The 20,746-nt window shown below is 42.1% G+C and overlaps 1 protein-coding gene across 2 annotated transcripts; it reads left to right on the top strand.

Annotated features, from left to right (window-relative positions):
- The first annotated feature begins 2,800 nt into the window (after nt 1-2,800).
- On the top strand, nt 2,801-20,488 carry DIS3L (DIS3 like exosome 3'-5' exoribonuclease). 2 transcript variants are annotated; one of them, XM_086620295.1, is made up of 17 exons: nt 2,801-2,930; nt 5,489-5,642; nt 6,405-6,533; nt 7,187-7,322; nt 8,200-8,376; nt 9,271-9,349; nt 10,348-10,527; nt 11,712-11,881; nt 12,684-12,845; nt 13,565-13,812; nt 14,881-14,973; nt 15,999-16,532; nt 17,372-17,526; nt 17,634-17,809; nt 18,198-18,301; nt 19,834-20,008; nt 20,084-20,488. In XM_086620295.1, the coding sequence occupies exons 1-17, from the start codon at nt 2,801-2,803 to the stop codon at nt 20,399-20,401; spliced, it is 3,120 nt and encodes a 1,039-aa protein (XP_086476421.1). In that variant the 3' UTR covers nt 20,402-20,488. The 2 variants fall into 2 exon arrangements, with proteins under 2 accessions (XP_086476421.1, XP_086476420.1); XM_086620294.1 differs by having other exon boundaries at nt 18,156-18,301.
- The last annotated feature ends 258 nt before the right edge of the window (nt 20,489-20,746 follow it).

Raw genomic sequence — 20,746 nt, 5'->3', positions numbered from 1 at the left:
TGTTAGTTTTGGCTCTCCTTGCACAAACTTCTTGCCATGTACAAAGCCAATTACAAGACGGGAATGAAAGTTTGTCTCTGATCTCACTGGGACAAACTCAGTTGTTAGATAAAGTGTAAAGAGTTCTCTTTGTCTTTTGTGACTCAACCTTTGACTTTTACTCATAAGAGGTTGCTCTCCAAGAGAGGCAGGAAGGGAGAGGGGGAAACTGTGAGAATTTTAAAAATTTTCTGACTAGGATATCGGAAGTAAGCATGCAGCTACAAAACAGTGCCAGCAATGCATGAACTTAGCCTGAAGGTCTTACATCTTTCTCTGTGATACAGTGGACAACTAAGAGCAGTGATCTCAGTCACTTTTATTTAATTAACCTTCATTTTACTGCAGCCATTGAATGACACTGAGCAAGCACACTCGTCTGTGTTCTTCACTGTGTCAGGAATTGGCATCCGTTACGTTCCAGACTGAATTAAATGTCTTTTCTCCCAAGTGTTGTTTTTCTTCCCCTTTCCATCACCACTGGTTATTGCATCTTTGTTCGTACTGAACAAGAGCTCCATCACTTTGGTCTCCATTTTCCCTTTCCTCTCACATCCTGCTTACATAATATGTCTAAAATCATCCTGACTATCAAAACCAAGTCTACACTTTGGTCGTCTCTCACTAAGTTATAACACCTCCTCCTCCTCATATGCTTGAGAACTTGGCTTCTGCAAATCAGTTTCTTGCAGATGGTACTTCCATTTACTGGCACCAATTGGTTACTTAGAAGTATTAGTCACTGGAGATACACATTTTATAAAACATGTGAAAAATAAGAAAGTAGAATAAACAGGAACATACAGTGACATACTGCCTTGGCTCCTTCCCAGTCTCTTTTCCTCATAAGGACAAATACTAGATAGTTTGCACCATGTATTTATGTTCAAGTGAGGTTATGATGTAGGCAATTAATTAGTATTGGGAAAGTATTCATGCTTTTTCAATAGTCAAAATAATCATCCTCAAAATGCCATATTTACAGCATCACAACCTTATTTACGGAGCACCGACTCAGACTCAGAAACAGTGCACTGGGCTCATGATCTTCCACTGCTTTTCTGTACGGTCTCAGGCAAGACTTGATCTTTGAGTGCCTTTACCTTCCCCTTGGTAAACGCCACGAACAAAATTGGTGCCTACTGCAAATGAGCTGACATGAGGGCTTGCCTACACTGCTCACCCTCCCCAGCCCCGTCCCTCACCTCAACTCCCCAGGTGCTGGCAGGTGATTACACAGAAACAGATGATCTGAGGAATGGACCTGGAACTTCTCCTGGAAGATGCCACGGAAGACCATGGAGGTTCAGACATATGCATTTATGCAGGACTACAACTCAGGCGCAGCAAGACAGCCTTGTTCTGTTCTTTTTCTTCCCTGGACCTTTTTAAATCTTCCAGTGCCTCCAACACCAACTGCCCTTGCAACAAGAAGCCTAAAAACAAACAGAAAAATCCCACATATATAGAATCATAGAATCACAGAATCACAGAATGGTTAGGGTTGGAAGGGACCTTAAAGATCATCTAGTTCCAACTCCCCTGCCATGGGCAGGGAAACCCTCCACTACACCAGGTTGCCCAAAGCCCCATCCAACCTGGCCTTGAACACTGCCAGGGATGGGGCAGCCACAGCTTCTCTGGGCAACCTGTTCCAGTGCCTCACCACCACCATATCTTCACCACCACCACCCCATCCTCGCACAAATGCTACCTAACAGAGCTTCACGGGTTCTTCCTATTTGCCTTCCCACGGACACCTCGGCCACTTTTCCAGCACTTTCTCCACCATCCCCCAAACCTCTCGTGTTTCCTTCACTTTCAAAGAACCTGTCCTCTCCGCTCGCCCAGCCGCACGAGCTGGGGCTGTCCCAGGGCTCAGCTACCTGCCCATGGCCGGGCTCCTCCTCAGCCCCAACTTGGCCCCGGCCCCTCAGAGTCTCAGCCGCCATCGCGGGTCCCTCAGCCGCTGCCTCAGTTTCCTCAGCGCGCTCCCGCCCGTCCCTTAGCGCTTCCCCTCCGCTGTGCCCCGATTCCCTCCGAGTTCCCGCCTCCCGCCGTTACCCAACAATAAAGGGGTGAAAGTTTTTGCGTAACAGTTTCATGAAGGGTTCAGTCGGCAGTGGGTGGTGCACACACACCTAAAGAAACTCACGAGATGTCCATCCTTGAAGCTGTCAGGAGGGATTAAAACGGAGACTCTTTATCCAGAACTGTCTGCCCTTGGAGGGAACATCCCAGAAACTGCATAAACTTTGTTCCCGCGTTTTTCTGAGCTGCGAACATGCAGTGACTTGGGGGAAAAGGGAATTCCGGCCGCGGGAGATGGCGACCACCGACTCACGGACCACCTGCTCTAAATACACCCCAGACCCAAAAGAAAGGGGCGGAGGCGGAAAAATGAGCATGCGAAGTCATTTCCATGTAAAGCGAGAGAAAATTAACCGATTGCTTAAGAATACGTAAATATGTTGTGAATTATGCATGACTGTAGCAGCGTAACTAATTTTCTGCCCAGAAGCCGGGTGTGCCCGCCAGGAGGAGACATCCCCGTGCACCCAGCGCTGCGATAAGGAATACCTGCTTCCTAAAACTCCAAAACGAGTTTGGGAAAGTTCCGTTTCCTTTTCAGGAATCACCGCCGGCCCCCAGCAGCGACCCCCCCGGCCGCCCTCACCCCCCCCCGCCGCCCCGCCGAGGCCCCGCCCCGCGCACGCGCCCTGGAGCCGCGGGCCTGGCGGCGGGGCCGCCGCTTGCCGCCATGCTCCGCACGGAGAGAGTGCTGCAGCTGCGGGGGCAGCAGGGCCGCGCCGTGCGCGTCGTGTGGGAGCACTACCTGCGCCCCGACGTGCCGTGCCGCAGCGCCCTGTGTGGCGCCGCCTGTCCTCGCGGTGAGGGGCGCTGGGGGCCGCGGGGCCGCGCTCCGGGGAGAGGAGCGGCGCCATCCGCGCTGCCGGGCCCGGGGGCCGCGCTGGAGCCCCGGGGGGGGGGGGGGGGTGTTGCCCCTCAGGCCCCGCAGGCCAGAAGTGGGTGCGAAGGGTGGTGGCCGCGCTGAGGTGATCCCTGCGGCCTGGGCGGGCGGGAGAGCGGCGGCGGGGAGGCCCGGCGGGAACCGGCGGCACCTCAGGCGGGTGCGGGGGGCAGCGAGCGGGACAAGCGGTGAATAAAGGGAAATAACGACGGGGGAGAGGTGGGGAGGAGGCGGGGGCCGGGCGGTGCGCGGGTGCCCCGTCCCGGACCGCTCCGCCGCTGTCCCGAGCGGGGTGTGGGCGGTGAGGAGCCGCGGCGTGTAAAGTCGTGGAAAAAGCAAATGGTAGAAAGTCGGGGATAGAGCAAAAGCGTTCCTGCAAAGCAAAAACTTTCAGGGAGAAACGAGGTGTTAGAGAAGGAAAGAAAAAGGAATCGAGAAGTTTGATCGCAACAGGGTTTAGCTGTGAGCGGTTTGCAGGCGGTGAGAAAAGGCTACAGGATTATGCAACTTTCACACTTGGCTTTTTAAAAATATTTTTAAAATGCGTTAATTTCTGCAGGATGGTGGGTTATAGCATGAATTAAATTCTCTACGTACCTGTGAAGTATTCTTACAGGGAGGCCAAGCCATTTTCTCGAAGCAATTGTAATTCTGCATCGGCAGTTATTTCTGTTAAGTAATTAAATGTAATTGCCTCTGTTATATCTGGCCATTTCAGACACGGGAAGACTGCCAGCCTCTATGATGTCTTGATTTGTTGTTTTTTTTACATACCGTGGTGCCATTATGTGCATCATAGATCATCATGTGACCTTTAGTTGCTATTTCAGGGAGGTTTTGTTGTTAAATAGCACAGTTTATTTGGTGCAAGAAACTGGCAAATAACTAACATAATGTCCAACCTGTTTAAATCTACGGAATTACTTGCTTACCTAAAAGAACAGGTTGAGAATTTGAACTAGTTTGTTGGGTTTTTTTCTTCTGACCTGTGATTGACATAGATGTCACTTTTGGTTTAGGTGCCTGTTGCAGCTGAGAGCAGAAGGCAGTGTAGTATATGACTGCTATCCAGGATGTCAGGACTAGTGATAGTTACAGCTCCCTGACGTATTGCATTTGGTGATGAATTCCTTAAGGATGAGTTACAGGCACATACCAGAAAAAGAGTCTCACCTCCCACCCCAAGCCTAACTTACCCTCTTCTGGGCCAAAATGTAAATTTTAGTCTAGAAATTGGTGCTGTAGGTGAGTATCAGAATATGTCCCTTTGTAATTATTCCAGGTAACTGAGAGGGGAACATTTGTTTTCATTCCTGACTCTACACAGTGTGCTGAGCAAACTTATTTCATGCACCGTGAGAGACTGCCTGCATAAATCACGTCTGCAGATACTTGCAATGGTGTGCTGTGCCTGCTTAGAAGTCATTCTGATCTAGATGTATAGGTTAGGCAAGGGTAGCTTAATATGGGCAGATTGCATAAATCTGCAAGTGACATTTCACTTTTAATGCTCTTCTGAATTATTAATAAATATTAGCTTTCTTACACGCATTCTGCCATCATCCATTATATACCTTCAGTGTGAGATGGAGCCGTGTTACTGTATGCAGAACTTCTGCCTACTGGAGTCACACTTCTAGTGATCACAGTTAATAGACAGGTGGTCCTGGGTCAGCTGCTAAGAAATACAGGAAAATAACCTGACTTGTTAAGATCTATATAATTTTATTGTGTATAATTTGCCTGCACTACGGAGAGTTCAGCAGTTCAGTGTTTGTAATATCGTAAGGGATAAACCCAGAAGTTTATTGGGTAATCTTTGAAATATCTAAAGCAATTAAACTCATTAATTTTGAGGTACGTTTTAAGATATTGTCTGTGATGGTTAATTATGGTAGTTTGATGGCATGTTCCTAAGGGATGGAGTCTCTTTAGGGAAAATTAGCAATGATGATTAATAGTTTAGATTCAAGAACATCTCTTTGCAGTAGCATAGCTTTTCTCCACGTATACCCTTATGTGTAGTCTTTTATGAAAGATACAGAAAAAGAGCCTGCTGTAAATGGATGGCGTTGGATAGAGAGATCTGTGGAAGCAGTGTAACAGAAGTTTTGAAAATTCCATGAAAAGGTTTTCTGTGGCAGATGTATAGTGTCTTTTTTCATATGGAAGCAGAGGAAAAAGGACTGTTACCTGCACTTGTTAAGTTACATCCTTTTCATAATGAAAGTGGATCTTTTCCACTCATTTGGATAGAATTTGCACTACATTTTGGCATTAGTGGGTGCGAAAGAGTTCTGTCACAAAAGAGATGGTACCACGGAATTGTACCATAGTAGTCATCATTTTGTTCGTCAGAAAAAGAGATGTGTGCCTTTGAGGATACACAGCTCTAATTTCCTGACATCTGAAAGTGTTTTTAAGAAACCACTATTGCAACTGAAAGTTTAAATGTTTAAACTCTGAATTATATTTTAGATGGCAAATTGTTATCTGATGATGTCACACATTATGTTGTCCCTGACTGCAAGGTTGTTCAAGATTACCTTGAGATTCTTGAGTTTCCGGAGCTGAAAGGTGTTATTTTCATGCAAACGGCATGTCAAGCTGTGCAGCATCAAAAAGGACGCAGGTAGTTATCCAATAATAACTTATTTTTGCATCGAAGTAAAGATACTAACTTTGTAAAATGTATACCTAAGCACAGTAACCCAAACTCAGCAAATATACTGGGCTTAATGTGGTTTTAGGTCTTTCAAGTACCTTAATAAAATTTTACAGAAGGGAAAGAACTGTGATCCTTTGTGATCCATAGGCATCAATGCCTGTCATAGTTGTCACTTGATAGAAGCAATATTAAACCTGTAGCATCATAAATTAATCAGAGGGCTTGTGACAGGAATTAAGGAGACTTTGCAGTAACGATATATCATGTGCCACAAGTCGATTATGGACATGATTTTGGTTTGCTGTGCTGAAGACTGAGCTCTTGTCTTTGGGGAGCAGTTAATGCTATTACATGGTACTTACCTTACCAGACATTAACTTATATATTGCCATAGCACGTCAGAGTGCAATTGACTGTCAAACTTTTCCTGTATTTCTAAAGCACGAATGCCTTTGAAGAGCCAGCTCTTATCCCAGAAGTGACAAAATAAGTTCCTGAACACTTACGATGTTTTATGGGACTTATTGGAAAACAAACGTGTGTAAGAATCAGAAGCATTAATAATGGAAATTAGAAAAGCTTGCTTACAGATGATTTTTTTAGGCTTTATTGTCAATGATGTAATGTAATGAAAGCATTTCTTTGTGCGTGACAGTAGTTCACTGTGAGTTTTTCAGCTGTGTTTTTATCTGGAGTTAAAACAGCATTATCTTTTTCATATTCCAGACAGTACAACAAGTTGCGAAATCTAGTAAAGGATGCCCGTCATGACTGTGTTGTGTTTGCTAATGAATTCCACCAGCATTCGTACTTGCCAAGGCAGAAGGGGGAATCCATGGAGAAATGGCAGACCAGGTTTGCTTTAACTGGTGTAGTACGACCCTGGATAACGCTGTGACGTTGTGTTTAGGAATGGTAGCAGGCATTGGATACATAAGAGCTCATACTCTTGCTCTGCTTAGCTCTGGAACAGTTCACAACAACTGAAAGTCTGGATTGTCCTTTTGTGATTCAGAAAGTGTCAACTTTGCTTTCTTAGGAAAACAGACAAAAAAGGTACTTAAATGCAATAATGCCGGAAAAAAAAGAGAAGCTGGATCGTTTTAAAGTTACACAGTCATTTTAAAGTTTTAGCATAATAAAAGATCACGCACAGCTTGTTGGACTGTTGGAAGCAGTGTTTGATAGCAAACACCATAGCACTGGCGTTCTGGCTGTTCCAACTTGCTTTTACAAACTTTAATTCAGAGGGACAATATGTTGTGTTGCAGCTAGGGCACATCATGTGGAGGTATTGGGGAGGAAACGTTTTCTTTTCCTATGTCCTCTTGGTGCTCACGTATGGCACATAAAAGTTTTTGCAGATACGAGGTTTATGTAGCTTTGGTGCATGTATCTCAAAAAATACGCATCTGAAACCAAAATCTTGTTTGTATAAAGCCTACAGATGTCTTGCAAGTAGCAAATGAGATGTGCTAGAAATCTTATTTCAAACTTTACTTTTCTAGGAGTATTTACAATGCAGCAGTCTGGTATTATAATCACTGCTTGGGTCAGATGCCAGTTGTTATGGTAACAGAAGATGAAGATGCTATCAGGCAGTACGGAAATGAAACAGAAGGAGTGTTTGTGATTTCCTTCAAGGTAACATGCCAGAAAAATAGAAGGTTTCCCTTAGCTGCATCAAAATGATGAAGCAAGTACATTAAAGCCCAATGTGTAGTGCAAATCATTTCAGAGTTTACATTTAAGAAAACTGCAATGCTAACTCATGTCCTCATTTATCAAAGAAAGCGAAGATGTCAGTCCTGGGAATGTCATAAAAAGTGGTGGCAATGAGCAAACCAGAGAACTGCATAGAAAAACAGCAACATTAAAGATAGAGGTCGTCTTTCTTAGGAGCCCTCTTCATTGTTTTCCTTATTTTTAAAGAATTTGGCATTGATAAACAATAATCAGGTACCTCAGCTAAATCTGTAGTGCAAGCAGTCCATAAACAGCTGTGGCCAAACATCCATCAGCATTGTTCTGCCACTTTACTTTAGCCTTGACTACTTAGGATAGAGTGAGGCACGAAAAGAAAATTCATTCTTCATGAAGCTGTTGATCTCTGATACTGTTTGTATTCAGTGGGACATGTGGATGGGAGGTTTGTGTTTAGCTGTGGAAGGATGTTGATTAAAAACGGGGCCAAACAGATTTACCTTAAAGCCATATAAAAATGAGGGTGCTTTTTTTTTTTTAATTGCTATAAGGCAATGGAAAATGGTCCAAATGCAGCATACAAAAATAGTATAAAAACTGTCAGAATAATACTGGGTGGCCAGTTTGATGATTCTGCTGTGGCAAAATACTCAAGGTATTATATTGCATAAGAAGTATATGTGTTGGTAGTAAAAGTTGTGAATCTAGACCAGGACGCTGTCTTAAGTCTCTTGTCTGTTCTGGGCTTTCCAAATGCAGCATTCTTAAAAGGACAGACATCTCTAAATACTTTCACGTTTTACATATGTGCATACAGAATTACTTGGATAACTTCTGGCCTGACTTAAAGGCTGCCCATGAGCTCTTTGGGTCTATACTTCAAGCTCGGCGTGAGCGGGAGAGTGAAAGCCAAGAAAACAATGGAAAAGAATATCCTGAGCACTTACCTGTGGAAATATTGGAGGCTGGGATCAAATCTGGAAGATATGTACAGGTAATTTGCTATGTAGAGAACACAGACACAACAATGCAGTCTTGTACTTGGTTGCTTTAGTTACCTGAATTAGACTGATTGGATAAAGAAATATAGTGGGAAGAGGGAAAGAAAACAAAAAAAAGCAAGAGTAAGAGGGGATATTTGCCCTACTTCATCTTGTGTACACATGTTTGTTTTTTTTTCTTTTGGAGAAGGAAGAATGAGAATTTGTTATTGAGGTTCTAAAATTTGCTATGGATTTTTCTTCAGGTTGATGTGTCGTATACCTGTAGATTGAGAAACTAGGTGTGATATGATGCAGCTGTATCTCATTCTTAAACATAAATAATGCTGCACAAGGGCAGCATTTCTTACTTCATTTGCACAGAGATCTCAGTGAAATTAATTTACAATTTTATGGCTGTTCGAGGCCTTAATATGGATTGTTTGTGGACAAGGGTCTTTCTCTTAAACATAATTTAAAGAATTAGAGGAAGTAATTTGTTCCTCTCTTGGCAGTTTCAGCAGCCAGGCAAGAATAGAATATGAGTAGAAAGGCTGAGTTTTTTGTTTCTTGTGGGAATAACTCCAGATTCCATATTAAGGCAGGCAGCAAAAGTAATCTTAACACCACCAGTGCTTTGAATAAAAGGACCTTTACCAGCTTACGATTAAATTAAGCTTTTAAAAGAATTTACCATTATTTTCCAGAAGTGAGTACTTAAGTTCTGTGTTATCAGAACTTTATCCCTTTACATGTACATTATCCCAGTCATGTTCAAAATACCCTACATCTCAATAGAAACTACTAATTTATCTAAAACTAATTGTAAAACAAAAAGCTACTTCAAAGTTGGCTGTTTAGAGGTGTGACTGTTTCATTCTGTTTCTCAGTTTGTTATTTTCTTTCAGGGTACGCTGAGTGTCAATAAGCACAGAGCACAACTGGAAGCTTTTGTTCGACTCCAGGGATTTGGCAGCAAAGAGACAGGTGAAAAGACAACGAGAGGATTTACTCCATCCCTCTTCGATGCTGTCTGTGCTGTTTACGTGAAGCTGTGTAGCTGTGTGTGTGTAGCTGCTCAGTTATTAAGCAAGATGAAAACTTGGGGTTTTTCATGGGCCAGAAAGGAGGCTGAAGATGAAGCCAGAGAGGGACCTCATGAGAAAGCAATACCCTTTGTGTCCTCCTTCCTCTTTCTTAGTACCTTCAGCCATATTTTGGACTCCTGTCCTGCTAACACGTTTCCGTAGACCTTTTCTGAAGTTGAGTACTGCTGCAAATTGTTATACCTGTGCTTTGCTCCAACTTCAGATGACCACTCATTTGACTGAAATAAGTGTTTGCATAGATGTTGGCAGGATTAGGAAGCTGGTCGTTGTGAGCACAGTAGGAAAAATGCCTTTTGGATCAGATTGGAACACCAGTATTGTCTTTCTGTTATCAGTTAGCAATAAATAGCTTTGAAGGAACAGCCCATTGTCCCAGCACAGATCGATTGTCCCAGCTTTCACTAATAAATGCTTTCAAATGTTCCTGTGACACATCCTCCAGTCAAACCAGTGTTTAATATACAAATCCTTTTTTTAAATCTTGTTTTATTCTGGAACCTTCCCCGATCCTTTGGCAATGGTTTCCACGATTTAACTGTGTTTTGTGTTTTTAAAGACACAAAACTTGTGTCTTTAAAAACACATGATTTAACTTGTGTTTTGTGTTTGCTGCCTTAGAATGATGAACTGATTGTAGCCAGTGCTACTTTTTAACCAAGGGTTCACTTACAGAATTGCCTAATACCTCCTTTAAAAAAAAGAAAAAAAAAGAGGTAAAGGTTTTCATTTTCTTGCAATATTAATTACTTGCCAATAGTCCTTTTTGGAAGAAATCATATTGCAAATGTCATTTTCTGTTATTTCAGCAGGACGCTGGCAGGAGTGGAGGGATTTGAATTTTTTAGCAATTTATAGTTCTGTTTCTTTTAAATTCAGAACTTCAAAGCGACATCCTTATTTATGGGGCCCGAGCTCGAAATCGCGCAATCCACGGCGATGTGGTGGCTGTTGAGGTTCTGCCTTTGCAAGAATGGAAAGGAAGGACCGTCGCCCTCTGTGAAAATGAGACCGAGGATAAAGCACCCGCAGACACCACTGGCGACCCTATGCCCACGGGTAAAGTCGATATGCTGGCCAGCATTTTGTTAAGATTCCCTCACTTCCTTGGTCCAAGCTGTGTTGTACTCTTCCTTATGTAGTCCCTTCCCTAGATTTCTGTGATTGTCTGCACCGTAGTAAGTTCCAAGCGCTTATCCCAAATTAAAGCATTCTAACGTATCCCAGCAGGAAGGCGCTAGATTTTTTCTATATGTGAAACACTTTTCTTTTTTTCTCTTTAATTTCTTTCGCAGAAATAGCTGAAATAGAATCATAGAACCATAGAATGGTTTGGGTTGGAAGGGACCTCAAAGATCATCCAGTTCCAACCCCCCTGCCACGGGCAGGGACACCCTCCACTACACCAGGTTGGTCAAAGCCTCATCCAACCTGGCCTTGAACAGTTCCAGGGATGGGGCAGCTACAACTTCTCTGGGCAACCGGAGAAATACGGTAGTTATCTTCTTAAAACACTAATTTTGGAATACTTTACTACCCAAATGCCTGCTGTTCCTCTTCACAAGAGGATGAACTACCTTTCCAATACAGACCAGTGTACCAGAGTGTGCACTCAAGTCTTCCACTATCACTGTTGATTATGCAGAAAGATAACAGCATCTTTTTAATTCCTTGATGACAAATAATGTTCAAGAGGAAAAATTTTTTTGTTAAGTGAAGAAGTATTTAGCTCCCATTACAGTGTGACATGCCTGTGTACCATGGGAACTTAGACTGTTACTTGAAAATATTACTCTGCAGGTGTAGCTACATCTTAAAAGTTTGCTGAGATCAGAATTAAAACTTTTTGGAGGTTAATTCTCTTCCTGCAAGAAAATGCTGTTTGATTTTGATCTTAAAATAAAAATATTTAAAATTTTTCCGTTTTTTTTACTAGAATTGGCCACATTTCAGTAGCAGTGGGAATCTCTGAATGATTTCTGTACTGTGTCAGTTGAAATCTATACAATGAAGTTAGTCTCCACATAAATAACAGCTCATGTAAATCTGTCTGCGCTGATGATAATTTATAACAAACTTGTATGGTTGTCTGCATGCCATATGGTGTTAGCAATTTTAATACAGATTTCTGGACACATTAGTTCGTGTTACAAAGCAGTGAATCTTCTGTACCTCCCACATACTTGCTGTCATGGTCCTGTTTAACTCTTTAATGTACAGCCAACACTGTTCCTTATTAAAAGGTAAAGTTGTTGGAATCATTCAGAAGAACTGGAGGGATTATGTGGTCACTTTCCCCTCGAAAGAAGAGAACCAGTCCCAGGGCAGAAACACTCAGAAAGTCCTTGTTACACCTTGGGACTTCCGAATTCCCAAAATCCGGATCAGTACCCAGCAAGCTGAAGCATTACAGGTAATTTGCCAGCAGTGTTTCTCTGTTCTGTGTTCCTACAAAATTGTGCGGGTGTTGGGTGCTCCGATGATGTTTTCCTTGGCGAAAAGATGGGTAAAACTATTTAATAAAGTCAAGTGTGTGGGAGTAGTTTGAGTTCTGCCTCGAAGGAGTATGTTCAGTTCCTGTCAGAACTGTGTCACCTTCAGGTACTAAAGCTTATTTGAGTTCTGAACTTGGGCCACAGCCCAGGTACCCTGGGCATTCATACACTGCTGGCTTTGTTTTTTTCTGGTAAATTACGGTTCATATTAGGGGTATAAATTGTAATAGCCCTTGTGGCTTTATTGGATCGACAACGATTTATAACTTTGATGGAAGCAGGAAGGAGAGCTTTTCGACAAATTGATAATGAATTATGATGATTAGCCTGCCATGGCTGTAGAAATAAGAAACGTGGTTTTGTTAGTCCCTGGCTGCTTTTACACTGTAATGGTAAGTACGTCTTCACAGCCAAGAAGTAAATCCCAGTTGTCTTTTCTGGTATAAGAATATTTGTATGCGTCTCGGTTTTGCTTTTATTTTTTACACTTTTAAGATAGAGATTTTCTATATAATGACCCCAAAAGGGTCTTTGATCAGGAAATAAATGTAATTCCCAGTATTTGTTGGGATGCTTCTCCTTGTCGGTTTCTTTTCCCTTTCTATAAAGCTTTTAGAGTTGCCAGTCTCTTTGGATAGCACTGTTTGCCCCTGAAGGAGTGTTTATATTGATTGCTTGTCAGGAGCAGATTGCTGTTCTAACACAATTGTCTTGCTGCAGGAGTATAGAGTTGTTGTGCGCATTGATTCTTGGGAATCAACTTCTCTGTATCCAAATGGGCACTTTGTGAGAGTTCTAGGAAGAATTGGAGATCTGGAGGGGGAAATTGCAGCTATTCTGGTGGAGAACAGCATCTGTGTTGCCCCTTTCTCAGAAATCCAGGTTAGTCTTTTTGATTAGATACATTATTTTCTGTCCATTTCCAGGGACTTGTTTCTCAAAGAGGGAGACCCTCTTAGAGCTGGATGTCATAGTTGCCAACAGGTCTTTGAAAGCTGGAAACTATTTGTAGATTATTTTTCTGGAATTACTTTTGGATCAGTGGTTCTACAGATACTGTGAATTTTCAAGTGAAGAGTGATTTTAAGGTAATCTTTTTTGCTATGAGGAGAAGATTACAAACTCTGAATTGTAATCTGAGGTAGACTTTTAAGATATTGTTGTCTTTTAATATGTGTTTATGATACTGATCCTAAAGGCCTGGTCCTACCGAAATCATTGTCTTAAATCTTTTTGTCTTGAACCAGGAGAGGAACCAGCTCTGACAGATCACTGTTTTGATGATACTGACAATTAACTGAAAGAAAAAGAATGTAAAAAAACAATATGCAGCCGTTATGATTGTCAGAGGTGCAATATCACCACAATAACATCAGTTGTTAATAATGTGTGTAGCATTTTTTTCAGTTCTGTTTCATACTTTCCGTAAAGTAACTGTAATAGACTTAGAAAATGCAAGGAAAGAAGAATTTCTCCAGGATGAACAAGTACACAAAACCAACTAATGGTGTAGAAAAGGAGAAGCTAATTATATCTAATCTGTTGGCTTCTTTTTGTAGAAAAGATACAAATGTCTGTTGATCAATAATTTTTTTGTACAGATGAGTGAAATGCCCGTAAGTTCTTCAAAGAATCCATGGAAAGTGAATCCAGAGGAGGAAGAAAAACGTCTGGACTTGAGAGATACGCACTTGATATTCAGCATTGACCCAAAAGGCTGCGAGGATGTGGATGACGCGCTCTCCGTTCGGACTCTGCCGAATGGGAACCTAGAGTTGGGTGTCCACATTGCAGATGTAACTCATTTTGTCGCAGCAAATTCTTACACTGATGTGGAGGCCAGAGCAAGGTAAATTATTTTCTAAAAATCAGAAAATTTATGGAGCTAAGCAGTGTGTGATACTGCTCTAAGGAAACACTGAGGAACATTGGAAGGAAGGAAACATTCTTTCTTTCCTTTTTCTTCCTTCCTTCCTTTTTCTTCCTTCCTTCCTTTTTCTTCCTTCCTTCCTTTTTCTTCCTTCCTTCCTTTTTCTTCCTTCCTTCCTTTTTCTTCCTTCCTTCCTTTTTCTTCCTTCCTTCCTTTTTCTTCCTTCCTTCCTTTTTCTTCCTTCCTTCCTTTTTCTTCCTTCCTTCCTTTTTCTTCCTTCCTTCCTTTTTCTTCCTTCCTTCCTTTTTCTTCCTTCCTTCCTTCCTGTCATGGAAACAGCTTATTAAAACTAGTCTATAACTAATAGTCTTCTGCTGCGGAACAAACTGCTTTCTGACCTACTACTTCACTCTTTCGCTATGAAATTGCTCTTTTCCACAAAGTTATATCATAAGTTTATCTTTCTAATCATTAGTGTTCGCTTTATAGTCTACTTTAACATTTGTGATTTGAAGTATTTACAAAGCACTTGTTTGCATTCCAAGGGTGATGAATCTTCACATAGAACATAGAACAGCCACAAAATGGAATTAAGTCTTACATGAATTTAATTCCAGAGGTATTTGGCAGGCTTACGTTTTAATATGCCAAATATTCTGTTCTTTTTTTTTCTTTTATTGCCACTGTTTTGAACATTAACTGCTGAAGCACTTTATGAAATGGGTTCTTTGGAGATGAAAAGAAATGTAAACTGTGTAGCCAGCAGAGGTGGTTGGTATGGCCATCAAATGACCTGTTCTTAGTTAAGTGTGTTCTGTACAGCACTAACTCTGGCCTTAATGGCAGCTGAAGATACTGAGGAAGGCAAAATTAGGCTTGTACTATGCAAATAGTTATTTCAGTAATTTTACTTCAGTATTGCACATAGCATGTTCTGTAAGAATAACCTTTTAAAACCATGCTGTGTGTCTTGTTTTGCTGAAGCTGTGGGAGAGACACACCGATGAGTCCTTGAGAGGAGAATAACAACTGCATTTTATTCCTCAGGGCAACAACTTACTATTTAGCGGATCGTCGCTACGACATGCTGCCCTCCGTCTTGAGTGCTGACATATGCTCTCTTCTTGGTGGGGTCGATAGGTAAGATTTTGTGCAGTAACTGCTGATGCACTTGCTCTTTGAATTATTTGTTACTCTTTGTAAACAAGGTAGTAGGGAGTCACAGCTGGAATACTGCGTTATTCATAGATTCATAGATTTCTAGGTTGGAAAAGACCTTAGAGATCATCGAGTCCAACCATCCCTAATCCCCATTAAACCATATCCTCAAGTAGATCATCCACCCTATTCTTAAACACATCCAGGGATGGGGACTCAACCACCTCCCTGGGCAGCCTATTCCAGTGGCTGACAACCCTTTCAGAGAAGAAATACTTCCTAACATCCAACCTGAATCTCCCCTGACTAAGCTTATGCCCATTTCCTCTTGTTCTATCACCCATCACTAATGTAAAGAGCCCTTCCCCTACCTCCCCACCATCTTTTCTCAAGTATTTATAGGCCGTAATCAGGTCTCCCCTCAGCCTCCTCTTTTCCAGGCTAAACAGCCCCAACTCCATATACGACTGTCTCCAGTAATGTTTACCCACACCTCAGCAATTTGCTTTGTATTTAAACAGCAACCTAAAGGTAAAGGCATCTTTGTTCTTCACTTGTTTTTTCACATGGGTTTCAGCCTGAAGTGCATGCACCCATGTGAATGGTCACGTTTTTCACTATGGTCCTATTCCTCAAACATGCCATTACCACATTTTATTACGATTTACAGGCTGGCATGAGGATACGCAGGGTGCAGATACGTTCATCGTGGATGCATCTGATTAACAAAATGAAAATGAATAAAAATAGCTATTATAACCTGCCTCAACAGGTGGACTGAAAATACTACTGGCATAGTTTATTAAAGTTGTGATACTCAAGACTGAAAGGCAAGTGCATTAATTAGTGGCATTGCTGAGCACTGGTTTGTTTCAAGAAGGAAAAGATGTTTCCAGCAAAAAAAAAAAAATAGAGTGAAACCTGTAAATTTGTAAGAGTTGGATGTGCTTGAAATGACAGTTTAGGTCAACCACGACTATTTATAGAATTGTGATCTTATCTTTAAGGTATGCTGTAAGTGTCTTGTGGGAACTAGAAAAAGAATCATACGAAGTGCTGCGAGTCTGCTACGCCAAAACCATCATTCGGTCTGCGTACAAGCTAGTTTACGAAGCAGCACAGGGATTATTGGATGGAGACCCAAGTGTTGTTGGTGACATCTTGGAACTGAAAAACTTGGATGAAAGAACGAGACAGAAGAAGTTGGCTGAACTGGCCTGGGCGATATCAAAACTCACCGATATAGCACGGCACGTTAGAGCTAAGCGGGACAGCTGTGGTGCTCTGGAACTAGAAGGGGTAGAAATCCGAGTGCAACTGGATGACAAAAATAACATCAATGATCTCATCCCCAAGCAGCCGCTGGAGGTGCACGAGACGGTGGCGGAATGTATGATTCTTGCCAACCACTGGGTGGCAAAAAAGATTTCAGAAAATTTTCCCCATCAGGCTTTGTTGCGCCAACACCCTCCACCACGACAGGAGTTTTTTACTGAGCTTCGAGAATGTGCCAGTGCCAAAGGTTTCTCAATAGACACACGGTATCTTTTATTACTTATCTTGAGCACTTTAATTAAAGTTAAGCAATTAACTGCTTGGCTAGGTTACTGTCACAAAGCATTGCAGTTTTCAGTGTCAATGTTAATAGACACCGCATAGCAATTCTTAAAAAAACCTTTACCATAACCTTTCTGTAAGCAGGAGATGAAGATCTAAACCAGAGAGGCTGCTGCGTTCTGCCAGCAGGACTGAAAATGGCACTGTCTGAATAATTTTAGACATATCCAAAAAGAATTTGTTCAGTCAGGATGTTGTGGATAAGCTCTGTAATAGCCTTGTTTGCACTGTGTTTCCTGTAATCATAGTCTAAGAGAGTGCTTGTTTAAATCACTTTAATTCTGTGCAATGTAGTCATTTTAAATGACTCAATTCAGATTTACTTTGTCAAGATACTACGAGGAGGCTGTGAGCCTTCATCACATTGGGAGGCATCATTTCTGGACATCAGAGAGGGCGAAGGGCATCAGTAGTGCCTCCTTGTACTGGGATGTCACCTTGTCCCATTTGTGCTCTCCTGCTCGGAACAGGTTTTGGACCAGCTCACTCTGTTTTGTGCTGCATAGAATGGGGTTTTGCTCCAGTCCTCCTTGGTTCTCCAGTTGCAGGAGACAGGCCTGGTGGTGAAAACTGCGTTTTTTTTCTAAACATTTTTCTAGAGCAGAGCTGTTACTAAACTGAGTTGAAAATTTTAATATCATTCTGCTTGTCATTCATATTTTTATAACTTAATTTTTATGTGCTTTTGTTTGCTATTTTAAACTATAAGCTATTACGATAAGGGATAGCATAGTTTTCTTCAGAATTAACACTTTTTTGACAGGTCTAACAAAGCCTTGGCTGAGTCTCTGGATAAAGCACACGACCCGTTGGATCCGATGGTCAATAAACTGTTGCGATCCATGGCCACTCAGGCAATGTCCAACGCGTTGTACTTCTCAACCGGCTCTTGTCCTGAGGAGGAGTTTCACCATTATGGTATCTTGTCACTTGATTTTTTTACGCTCTTCTCGTTACTATTTCCCAACTGGTGAGGGGGAGGCGGTCGATCGCTTTGCGGCTTATCACTGCTTTTTTATTTGTAGGACTTGCCTTAGAGAAGTACACTCATTTCACTTCTCCAATTAGAAGATACGCCGACATCGTTGTCCACAGACTCTTGATGGCAGCGACTCTGAAGGAAGCTAAAGGAGATGCTAAGGATTTATTCAGTAACAAGGATCTTGAGGAGTTGTGCAGACACATTAACAGCAGAAACCGGGTAAGATGGTCATTGTACGAGTCTCCATATGTTTGTGTGCTGCCTAATGGAATGGGATCCCAGTCCTGACTGCGGCTTTTTGGTACTACGATGACGTAGTATCGCTCATTTTTATTTATAATGCTTTGGGTTTTTTTCATTTAAATACCAGTTTTCTTCTGAGAGTGGCAGTAACAGGGGAAGTATGAAGTCACTTTAAGATTTCCTTTTAGATGTAATTTTTCTAGGGGATAGGTAAGGGAGTAAGTAATGGGGAAAAGAAGCTATGGAAATCAAAGCCAAAGAAGCTTGTTGAAATATTTATTTAGGTTGTTTTGTCTTCTCTTTTTGTGGGGGGTGCCTGCAGGCAGCCCAGCGTGCTCAGAAACAGTCTACTGAACTCTTCCAGTGCATGTACTTCAAAGACAAAACCCCAGAAACAGACGAGCGCTGCATAGCAGATGGTGTTATTTACTCGATTCGGACAAACGGTGTGCTCGTTTTTGTACCAAGGTGAGTCGATGAGAGCTGGGACTGAGCTTAAAACCAAGACATCACAAAAATGCAGTGAGGACAGCTCTGGTCCTTGAGAAAGGAAGTGTTTGCAGGGTGGCCTGGTGTTGACTGGCGACTGTATTTCAGATTTTTGTTGTCAATCGTAAGCGGTGCTTTTCTGTGCATTGACTCTGAAAAGGAGTTCCCGTGAGGAAACAGTAAGACTCTACTGCACAGTATGTACTTATTTCAAAACATTAAAAGGCCTTTTTTTTTTTTTCCCAAGCAGCTGCTAGGGCAGAACAATGACTGGAATATTTCCACCCTTCCCCCACCCCCCGTTTTTAAATTTATTTTAAAAACAATAGAAAGTGATTTTCCACATCAGAAACCATGCATTCCTCAGATTACTCTTTCCTTCACTACAGAGGGAGGTTTATGCAGGCTCGGAGCACCTTTTGCACAGCTGCCCCTCATAGGCAGCAGGGAAGCAGAGAAGAAATGTTCATATGGTGCTGCTTGTGGCAGTTCTGCTCTAAGTGCCTGTATCTCAGCTCAGCCTCTGATTTGTGCTCGTAGAAAGCAGCTCGGCATGAAGCTACATTACATTTTACTTTCTGAGCTTTTAAATCTGTAATTTAAAGTGTACTAAATGTGTTCTGCTTAGGTTATAAATTCACTAGTGAATGATGTGAGAAGGAAGTGGTCACCATAGAACTGGAGAGCACTGCTTCCCATAGGACTTGGCCAGCTCTTCAAGCTGGGGGGAAGGAGAACCACCTTTCCTCTCCCTTACTGGCTCTGGATATTTAGGATTAGTTAATGATCCTTGTGTTTGTGCATTACTAGGAGCAACACTGGCCACCTGGCTAGCTAACAGGTACAAGAAATGTAGGCATAAGAACTCTCCTTCAAAAAAAAAAAAGAAAAAAAAAAGGCAAAAAACTTTCCACAGGGATGTTAGGTAAAGCAAAGCATTACACAAATACCCGGGACCCCAGGAATACAGCCAGGGGCTGCCTGATCCTGGCCACAGACTGAGCTTGGATAGAAACCAGCATGATGCAGGCCTGTCAGCTCCAGCATTCCAGACGGCTTGGCTGGGGTGCATGCCTGAAGAGCCAGGACCTACCTGACCAAGAAAGGCTTCCCTCTGGAGAACCCTGTGCAAATGTGCTGCTGGTCTTGAAGTTTAAACTCGTGTGTTTTTTTTTTTAATGGAGAACTGTTTCCTCACTGTGCTGTCTGGAATAACCTGTAATGCTGCTCTTCCATCATCTGGCCATTCCAGGCTCCACCCAAAATCACTGACTGTGTTTTACTTTTGCTTTCCTGCTTTCAAAACACTTCAGTCCCTGTCGTCATGCTGTTTCTGTGTACTGTAGGGTTTTCTTTGACAACGCACATCAGTGTCCCTGAAGCAGGATTGTCAGGCTACTGCGTTTGCCCCTTTGTTGCTTTTATGTAACCCTAGCTAGCCTTCTGTTGGCTTCAAAATCAACAGAAAAGTGTTAGAACAACTTCTCTCTGCTCATGTGCTTTTTCTGTAGATACGGACTCAAAGGTGCTGCCTATGTGAAAAACAAAGAAGGCTTAGTCATCTCTTGTCACGGTGATAGCAGCTGCCAGTGGAAGCCTGGATCACTTCATCGCTCTCAGAACAAAATTACTTCCACCACAACTACTGGAGAAACAGTTACATTAAGCCTTTTCGATCATATTACAGTGAGTATTTAATCTGAAGGAAGTAAAACGAAGTAGCACCATCAGAAATAAAATATTTTTTCTATTGTTTTTAAGGTGAAAATACTCGTGCAGACTTCCCGCTGCCACGCCGACACGATCAAGCTTGAAATAATCAGGAACGCGCCATACCAGACTCCAGGCACAGAGGTTTCCCAGCAGAATTTTCACGTGGTGAAATCTGACTTGGTCAAAGAAGTCAGTCAGTCTGCAGAAGCAGCCCAGCGTGCCCAAGAAAAAGCACAAGTTGAAGTAATTGATGAAGACTATGAGGAGTACTGCCAGACCAAGGGAGCCAGCCTGTACCAGCTGCTGGAGGAGATCAGGGACTTGGCTCTGTTAGATGTTTCAGCTGACGTTAGAACTGAACTGTAACCTTGCAGCATCTGCTGGTGATATTCTGGTCCTACTCACTTTGTAGGATTGGGTTTGGATTTTTTATAAGCAGTTTATTTAAATATTCAAGAGTCATTTTAATAAGAAACGAAATGTCTATTTTAAATAAGAATTATTTTTACCTGATTATGAACATGTATGAGGTTTTTAAAAGATTTTATACATGATAAATCTCACCTTCCAGACTAAAGTCAGTGGTGAATTCTTTTAACTATTGCTTGAAAAGTTAATTTATAGACAACATGAGAAACTGAAGCGTATATATACTTAAAACTGAAGTTATTTCCTACAGCTGTTGGCCATCTTCCACTATACTGTAGTTGA

Source organism: Tauraco erythrolophus, chromosome 14, assembly GCF_009769465.1.
Source record: "Tauraco erythrolophus isolate bTauEry1 chromosome 14, bTauEry1.pri, whole genome shotgun sequence".
Lineage (NCBI taxonomy): Eukaryota > Metazoa > Chordata > Aves > Musophagiformes > Musophagidae > Tauraco > Tauraco erythrolophus.
The sequence above is the reverse complement of the archived record's forward strand: the minus strand, read 5'-3'. Positions and strand labels throughout refer to the sequence as shown.